The sequence below is a fragment of the Paramisgurnus dabryanus genome, chromosome 9 (genome assembly GCF_030506205.2).
Source record: "Paramisgurnus dabryanus chromosome 9, PD_genome_1.1, whole genome shotgun sequence".
NCBI lineage: Eukaryota > Metazoa > Chordata > Actinopteri > Cypriniformes > Cobitidae > Paramisgurnus > Paramisgurnus dabryanus.
Genome location: NC_133345.1, coordinates 35291725 through 35301578, shown reverse-complemented (window position 1 = coordinate 35301578; position 9854 = coordinate 35291725). Strand labels below are relative to the sequence as shown.

The window sequence follows — 9854 nt, the reverse complement described above, 5'->3', positions numbered from 1 at the left end:
TACAATATTTTTGATATTGCCTTTAAAAAAAAGTCAGATAAATAATGCTTACCATCATTTATTAAAATATCTTCTTTTGTTTTCAACAAAATATAGAAATGTATGCAGATTCAGAACAACATGAGGGAGAGTAAATGATGACAGATTTGAAATTTTTGGGTGAACTATCCCTTTAAAACTATTCGAAAGGGAAGAAGTCACAAACAATACAGAAAAAGTTAAAATTAAATGTTAAAATTAAAGATTGCAGTTTTGTAATGCACAGAAAGGCTACACTGCAAAAAAAATGTTCAATAAAAAATTTTCTTAGTATTTTTGTCTTGTTTTCAGTAAAAATATCAAAAAATTATTAAATTAAGATGATTTTTCTTGATGAGCAAAACGACCCAAGAAAATAAGTCTGCAAAATAATCTGCCAAATTTTTCTTGATTTTTTTCTTGAATTTAGTGTTTAAGAAAAATTGTCAAGATTTTTTTGCTTACCCCATTGGCAGATTTTTTTTAGCTTGTTTTATGCAGAAAATCGCTTAAATTTGATATTTTTGGTCTAAAAACTAGACTTATTTTCTTGGGTTGTTTGGCTCATCAAGAAAAAGCATCTTAATTTAAGAATTTTTCTGATATTTTTACTGAAAACAAAACAAAAATACTAAGAGAATGCAAAAAATGATTTTCAAGAAAACAGTGTATAAATGTGCATTCATGTCAATAAAGTTTGATGAGTGTTTGATGTAGGAAAAAACTAAACACAATAGCAGTGTCGGCTCGTGACTGCTCATCCGAGGGGCGCAAATTCAAAATAAGTGTTCGGAGTGTCACATGTGTTGCTCGTGTTTTCAAAATATGTGTTTGTTGCATCATGTGAACCATGTGCATCACGTGTTTTGTCTAAATAAGTGCCTGCTGCACAGGCGTCAAAACCGTTTATGATAAAAGAGACGCTCACGTTCATAAAATACATGCAAGACACTCCCTTAACAGTAAACTTTGATTATGCATGAGATTATACGAGTATCTGGCAAACGCGAGCATCTCTTTTATCATAAATCCTTTAAAAAGCGTCTGCAGCAGGCACTTATTTTAAGATATTAAGACACGTGATGCACATGTAGGATCACTCGACGCACCGAACGCATATTTTGAAATTTCAAACCACACACATGACGAGCTATATACATGTTGTGACGAAGTCGCATCGTGTGCCCTCGAAAAAGAAGTCACCGGGCGTCACTGAATAATAGTGATCAAATGATGGGACATTTAGAGTTAGGCTACATGTATGTATTGTATTTTTACATCTAACATTGAAGAGCAGATGACGTTCCCATCATTCAAAAGTCCATGGACAGGGAGCGCTGCTGGACAGGGTTACGCACCATCAAAACACCTTCACGGCTGAAAACATCATTGTAACCTATCTCCTCCATAACCCGCTCCTCCAGACCCAACTCCCCATCATCCAGTGTCTCACGCAGACTCTGTGCCCTGTAAGGGTGTGCTCGAGGGCCGCGTGTGAAAGCGTGTGAGCCGCTCCTACGCTCGTGGTAACTGCTCCAGCCTCTGGCCCCTACAATCCCGCTCAGTTCCTCTGAAGCCTGAGCAAGGTGATGCGGTCTGGTAGCCATGGCAACGGGAGGAGCACTGCCCTGCACACCGCAGTGATGCTCGTGGATGCAGCGGGACGTATTGGAGGACCGGCGGAGTTTCTGCAAAGTCTCCAGCTCCTCCGAAAGTTCATCTGACATCTCAGCTTCCCGCATGGAGAACAGCTCGTAGAGGGGAGGCTCCGAGAATTCCTGCATTTCCAAACTCTTTCGATTTAAAACCTTCAAGTAAGTGATACAGATTAAGGGTTGGGGGAAAATAAACAATCAGTCAAAATACTGCAATATTTTTCCTCACACCAATTTACATTTATGTAAAAACAGGTGCTTTTATCCAAAGTGACTTACAGTGGTTTACAAGGTATACATTTTTTATTATTATGCGTGTTCCCCGGGTTCGAACTAAGGGGCAACCTTCCGATCTCTCCGATGAAGCCAATACGGAAGTGACTTACACTGCAATACAACTGCAAAGTTTTAGCAACAAGCCACGTTAGCTTCACCTATGTCCCGCCTTTTATCTATTTTTGATTATCCGCGAGTGATGCGTGGTAACGCGCGGCCAAGATGGTGAGGGCAGGCACTGCCTACTTCAAAAAAGCTCTTCACAAACCTATGGGTGCATCACCGACACTCGGTCCATATTTTTTGCAGTCTATGGTTCGAACCCATGAACTATTACACTGTTAATGCAATGGTCTACCATTATACAGCAGCAAATTTTTTTATCTATATTACTCCAAATTACCTCTAAATATTGAGCAGTTTAATAAATGCTGATGGGGATTTAAAAATGTGGTCATTTTTTATTTCTAATCTATTATTTTTAATATTTATTATAATTTTATTTTATTATTATTTCTAACAATATTATTTTTTAAATAGTCACCTTCTTTCTCGGCTGTTTCATCTGTATTAATACAGAGATCATGAGAAGGAGAAAGACCACACCAGATGCCACTCCAATCACAGTGCAATGAGTTTTACTCATCTGTTGGAAAACACTTTTAGACTTCTTTTCTGAAAGAGAGAGAGAGAGAGAGAGAGAGAGAGAGAGAGAGAGAGAGAGAGAGAGAGAGAGAGAGAGAGAGAGATATTTAAATATCATCTTGTTTCTGTTTTTATTTAGAAAACAGTAAATCACCAAATATTTTGGCTGGGTTTTCCCATGCAGGGTTTTATATAATTGTGGAACTAAAACTGATGACATTTAATTTCAGCACATGATAACTTATGATGTCCAAACCTTGATAACTTATCATATTACATAGATGCATTATTAAAGTATCAATATATCAATACATACATGCAATGTGTCACAGGTAATCTGACGTGCACAGTCACACGTTTACCTTTGCAGTTATTCTCATCCCAGGGGAACACACAGTTTTGAACACCATTACAGACCAGTGTGTTGTTGATGCACATGCTGCTGTGACAAAAAAATGTGTTGGCCAAACACGGAGCTGCAAAGCAAACAGTATCACTGAAGTATATGCCAGACAGACAATATGACAGACAAGATTTTCATAATGCCACATGGTGGAGCTCTTACATCAAACGTCTGTACTACACTGTAAAAAAAGTCAATTCATACATTTTTTAAAGTTTTGACTTGTGATAAGTTGACATAACTTAGAAAAACGAGTTGAAATTAAAATAATAAAAAAATTAAATATATAATAATCACCTATGAATGTATTCGTAAAGATTTGAATTTAAAGTCGCCATGAAAATAAAATTCTGATAAAATGCTGATTTTGTCCCCAACACTTTTTGAAAGCATTTGGTTAAAATGTTCTGAAAAATCAAACAATACCTGTGCGACTTACACTGCAAAAATGACTTTCTTACTTAGTATTTTTGTCAAGATGCTTTTTCTTGATGAGCAAAATGACCTTAGAAAATAAGTCTAGTTTTTAGACAAAAAAATATACAATTTAAGTTAAACTGTGCTTAAAACAAGCAAAAATATCTGCCAATGGGGTGAGAAAAAAAGCTAAAAATAAGATTTCTTTTTTTTAAAAAACCTAAACTTAATTTAAGCAAAATTTTGTCACCCCATTGGCAGATGTTTTTGCTTGTTTTAAGCACAAATTCACTTAAATTGTATAGTTTTTGTCTAAAGACTAGACTTATTTTCTTACGTCATTTTTCTTATCAAGAAAATACATCTTGATTTAAGAATTTTTTGATATTTCTACTGAAAACAAGACAAAAATACTAAATAAGAAAGTCATATTTTCAAGAAAAAAATTCTTAGTAAAATATCTAAAAATATTCTTAAATTAAGATGCTTTTTCTTGATGTGCAAAAATTTAGTTTTTAGACCAAAAATATCAAATTGAAGTGATTTTGTGCATAAAACAAGCAAAAAATTTCTTCCAATGGGGTAAGCAATTTTTTCTTGAATTTTTCTTGAATTTAGTGTTTAAGGAAAATTTTCAAGATTGTTTTGCTTACCCCATTGGCAGATTTTTTTGCTTGTTTTATGCACAAAATCACTTAAATTTGGTATTTTTCATCTAAAAACTAGACTTATTTTCTTAGGTAATTTTGCTCATCAAGAAAAGCATCTTAATTTAAGAATTTTTAGATATTTTACTGAAAACAAGACAAAAATACAAAGAATTTTTTTTCTTGAAAATAATTTATGCAGTGTTTCTTTTACATATGTAATGAATTTCATTGTAGATCGCTGCGATTAGCAATTAGCAACATGACCCTACTTCAAACGATTCAATCAGATCTCAATGGACAAATTCAAATCCAGCCCTGCCTTGTTTCATTTCAGAAGCCCATTTCACTCTGATATATGTCACCACTGGAAAAATTTCATGGCGACTTTAATAATTAAAAAAAAGTGGAGAGGTAAAAGAATTCTCACGTTCAGCATAGACTGTGAAGATCATACGAAATCGGCTGAGTTTGCTGGTCTCGTCGGCCCACATTCGGACCACACCCACAGCGTTATCAATTGTGATGTCATTGGCAACGGTACTGCAGAACTTGGCCTTTAGGTCTTCAATGGCATTGCTGCCTTCGTAAATTGCGACAAAGTTTTTTTTACATTCATTTGAGTTCTCCAACTGATAGTCCAGAAAGCGCAGATATATCTGTGTATGTGAGAGAGAGAGGGAGTGAGAGAGATAAGTTAACATATCACTGCAAGCGTAAATGCAAATAAATATAAAGATTTATTACAGGACTCTCTGAAATACACATTTTGATCTGTCAAGCCATGCCATAAGCAGAAACCAGTCACAAAATAAACCCCTTCAAGATAACACAACACCTTTTCACTTTGTGTTCTTTTATCATGATAATAATAACTATCTGATCAGGGTTTATTCTTGACATAATCTATAAATTACTAACCTTAGACATAGGCGGAGCTCGAATTGTCCATATACAATCTATTGCTTCTCCAGATTTCACCTTGTTTTCCTCCTCAACCTGACTAGATCTGATTATACCATCTGATCCAGATAGTTCAAATTGACAGTCTAAGAAAATGAGACATCAGGAAGACAAATAACATTAAAATATAATAACTTCACATCTTTAGAGTATTTCAGATAGAGTCCATAAGAGATTTCATTTACATTCATATTTGTTGGCCACTGAAAGTGTCGTCTGTTGTTGTGATGATAACTAAAGTCACTAAAGATATTAGTGATCACAGTTTGTAACAAAATTGTAATAAAAATGCATATACATTTATAGTTCTTATGTTATTTCTTAGTAAAAAAAAAATAATCCCAGAGTTAATGTTAAAAATCTGACATTAATAGAAGTGGTTTCCACATTATAATTTTCCCAAAAAGTCCTTTCCACTGTCTTTAGCCGTTTCTCAAAACCAAGTACGCCGAACTCGGACTTGTGTCCTTCGTAGTTCGAACTTGCAAGTTCAGACTCGGAAGAACGAACTCCTGACGCGAAATGCATTCTGGGAAACTTCGCTGTCATAAGTCCACACAAGTCTCCTCTGATGCATCCTCGATAAAATGGGCGGATCAAGAACACATCCGGGGATTTTATGTGAACTTGGGCTTGATGCGAACTTTGAATTGGAACAGTACTTGGGCCGCGACTGATGACGTTTCGCAAGTCCACAAGAACACAAGTACAGACAAGAACGCATATTGAGAAACGGCTTTTGACTCAACAAACCAACGATAGCCCCGCCCCCAACTCACACAATTGGTTGAGTCAATGATAAATTATTAAACAAAAAAATGACACAATGACAATTTTTTCCCGCTGGTCTCCAAGCCAGGTTTTGTAGCTGGGTGGTTTAATTTCATTTTTGGCCAGCGGTCAAGCACTGGACCAGCTAACTCACTAGCTAAAACCAGCTGACTCACCAGCTTTACCAGGCTGGTAGACCAGCTTGATGTGCTTTGCCTGGACGGAAGAACCAGCTACTCTCATCGTAAACCAGCTAAGACCAGCCAACCATCTTCCAACCATCTAAAAAAAAGTGGCTAAAACTGCTCTTAAACCACTCTGCTACACCAACTAAAATCATGCTGGGAGACCAGCTAACCAGCTTAAACACAGCTTTTATAGGGTTATGTCACAACACACAAATATTTTACCATTTAACAAAAATGATAGACAACAGCTTTAGGTTATGTATATACAGCAGTGCTCACCTGGAATGGGATTCAAGAGTCCTCCAACATGAAGATAAAATTCAGGATCTAGATGGGTTTTTGAAAAAAAAAACATCAAAAAGAAAATTGAAAAGAGATAAGGCATTAAAGTAAATGTGCAAGTTGCAAAAGTTGATCGATGATTTATGAAGTATGTGTTTGTTTACCCGCCGTGTATGAATATTTCACCCTGAAGCCCAGTCCTTCTAACTCCTCATCACTGATAAACCTGATCCACATGAAGCGTCCAGAGGAGGTGACCACTCCTGGACTCCGAGCCCCGCAAAAACGATTGATCAACGGAGAGAAAACAAACGGCCCGTCGCGAATTTCAATGTTATCAAAGCGACACTCAAAGGATGGCTCGATGTAGTAGAGATCATCAAATGTCAGCTCGATTCTCTTTCGTGGGTGGGCTGATGAGACAGTGAAACAGAACCTTTTAAGAACCTTTGACTTGAATGGTTCTTTGTGGAACCAAAAAAGGTTCTTCTATGGCATAACTGTGAATAAACTTTTGTAGCACCTTTATTTTAAAGACTAGCTAGCTGCCAGTAACTTACTGTAGATTTTACTGTAGATGTTTTTACTGGCAACAGTTTGTTCAAAGTTAAATGAACATGAAACATTTTCAGTCTTTATCTTCTACAGTAAGTTACTGGCAACCAGCTGCATAATTACAGCAGATTTTTTATGGTGAAGTGCTTGTATTTCAAATGTAATGACAGAACAGATACATCTAGAACACAATTCCCAATGAAAGAAATAAGACGCGTACCCTCCAGAATGTACACGCACTCTTTGTTTGCTGGGTAGGTTTTTGGGTAGTTTGGAGAACTGAATGATCCTCCATTGGCTGTCTGGATCAAAGTCCCACAGTGGGCCGGCTTCTTATCCTCAACGGCTACATTCTGAGGCAATGCTTTGAGATAGCACACACACAAAAATACCTTCTGATAATCTACATATTAAAGATATTTAAGATAAAGCGAACAGACTTGAAATCCTTTGAATAAATAGTTTAATAGTTTCTATATTTGCATGCAAGTTTTTATTAAAGTCTAATGGAGTGTACACACCAATGCAAATTCAATGATTTGCATGAGAAGATTACATATAAAGTCAATGCAAAGATGCGCATAGACTTAAACTTACGCTATTTGTCTTAAAGGAATATTCCATTTTCTTAAAAGAAAAATCCAGATAATTTACTCACCACCATGTCATCCAAAATGTTGATGTCTTTCTTTGTTCAGTCGAGAATAAATTATGTTTCTTGAGGAAAACATTGCAGGATTTTTCTCATTTTAATGGACTTTAATAGAGCCCAACAATTAACACTTAACTCAACACGTAACAGTTTTTTTCAACGGAGTTTCAAAAGACTATAAACGATCCCAAACGAGGCATGAGGGTCTTATCTAGCAAAACGAATGTCATTTTTGTCCTTGCTTTAGTCAAGATTACTTGCGGGTTTTATTTTTTCTAATTTTTCGCTTGAGTTATACATTTTCGTTTAAGGCGTTTAAGGCAAATAGCGTTGCATTCAATTTGTATGTAATCTACTCGCGCAAACTGTTGAATTCGCGTTTGGTGTGTACAACCCATTAGTTGCAACATTTACGATGTACTAACCTTGTGTTTTCTGTGCCATTGCAAAACCCTCCTCTATCAGGATAAGCAAAAACAAGACTGCAAAACAACAGAAACAGTGTTTACATAATCTCACATTCAAAATCTCTGTCAGTCTTTTGAACATCCATTAAGATTATGTTTAACAGCATATTCACGTTAAACAATCTATAATGGTTAAAATGTCATAGGGTCTATAAAGGTTAAAGTCTCATAATCTAGTGATGAGATAAGGAGCATCAAACTTTGATTTCACTTATTGAGTTCACAGTGTTTTCAATCTTTGACATGACCTCAGTCAATATTAATTACATAAATATTTTTTACACAATGTTCTTTATATTATGCATGATGAGTTTATGTAGAAAACAATACAAACATTGGCCTATATATAGTAACAGCATTGCGTACAGTAGAAAAAAACTACATGATAAAAATAGCTTTTTCCCAGACAAATGTCGTCGTGACTAAGAAATTACTTGATTTTGTAGGAAAATGACGTCATTAATACAGATTATGCAATAAACTCCGGGAGATTTAGCCACAGGTTTTTAAGTGAGGGTCTGTTTATGCTGGAGAGACCCTCAGTAAAAAGCGGGAAAAATAGCGGGAGCTGTCCATTCAGCACCATACGCGTGAGGCACGTCGACAAAAACTGCACGCGCTGCACGTTTACATACAGTCTAGTTTAACAAACCTTGAAAAATACAAAATAATTTAACCATCCCTTACGAGAAATAACCATGGTTTTACTACAGTTAAAAGCATGGCTACACATATTTGACAAAACTGGGCACACCCTCGACTAGATTTGAAATTTATCAACAAAACATTCATATCATTAAGTAAACAAAAACTTACCCTCTTGCATTTCCACTTTAAACACGTTTGCTCGTGTGAGATATTTTGTTTAGTGGTCTACATTTTTAAAGATACATCTGCAATACGGTACTACGGCTCCGAGAAAGATTTCACCGTTAAAGAATAATGTTTTTCTTGGAGTAAATTCAAGAACAAAACTAGGAATTAAGTGGAGTCACTGCAGAAACTCGTCGTCTTGTAAGTTGTGCGCTTGAAGATACATTAAGTCTTGTGATTGTGGTACCGAGATCATGAATATGAATAGAATTACGTGACATCATTACGTTTCGCGTAACTGATTGGCTGCAAGACGCCAAGTGGGCACGCAAGCTTCTTAATTATACATTTTCATGAATATTAAATGTGTTACAAGAATTAGACCTCTTGGAAGTGTTACGTTTACTGTACATTTATGGATTTGGCAGACGCATTTATCCAAAGCTGCATTTAAGGTACATTTATATCAAGTAAATGATCCCAGTAGGGTGATTTATGGATCATTTTTTTTTTATTAAATGGTCAGGTCTAAACACCTTTCTCTACATAAGTTAAATCTGACCGAATGCCTGGCATGGCAAACGTGTATATATTTATTAAACCCCCTTATATTAAGCTGCAGACAGGCAGAAACATATTCACTGCTTATTATCAGGGGTTATTTTCTATTCAAGGTTTTATAAGACCAAGCCTGCTGACTAGGAAGATGAAAAATGGATTTCATAAAAAAAACTTAATCTGCCACTGAAGCATGATGGCACACATTTGCAATTCAAATAAAGTTCAAACTCTTTTATCTGTGACAGAGGATTTGAGATTCTCACCTGAGAATAGAGATTCTGCCAGATTCATTTACAAAGTCTATAGAGATAATGAAGCAACTTTAATACAATGAAGTCAACAGATAATCACTGAGGTGTGGGATTATGACAGTATTGTTTCACCTGTCATCTTTAAAACCTCACTGCTGCAGTGTGATTCATTTGGGATGTCACCAATGCAAATGAAGTAAAGTGATGGGTATGATTACAGTGATTTAGGTAAATAAACAAACAAATAAAAAATGGTTTCCCTGAATCACATGCCACAGCTTCCAATGCAA

General features: G+C 35.8%; 1 protein-coding gene across 1 annotated transcript; it reads right to left on the bottom strand.

Moving 5' to 3' along the window:
• Positions 1–422: 422 nt before the first annotated feature.
• neto2b (neuropilin (NRP) and tolloid (TLL)-like 2b) lies at positions 423–8765 on the bottom strand. Its single transcript, XM_065283954.1, has 10 exons — positions 8756–8765; positions 7898–7954; positions 7041–7184; positions 6430–6678; positions 6263–6310; positions 4983–5110; positions 4492–4720; positions 2957–3070; positions 2494–2624; positions 423–1826 (listed from the first exon to the last, which is right to left on the bottom strand). Exons 1-10 carry the CDS (start codon positions 8763–8765, stop codon positions 1332–1334), a joined length of 1605 nt encoding a protein of 534 aa, XP_065140026.1. The 3' UTR covers positions 423–1331.
• Positions 8766–9854: the final 1089 nt, after the last annotated feature.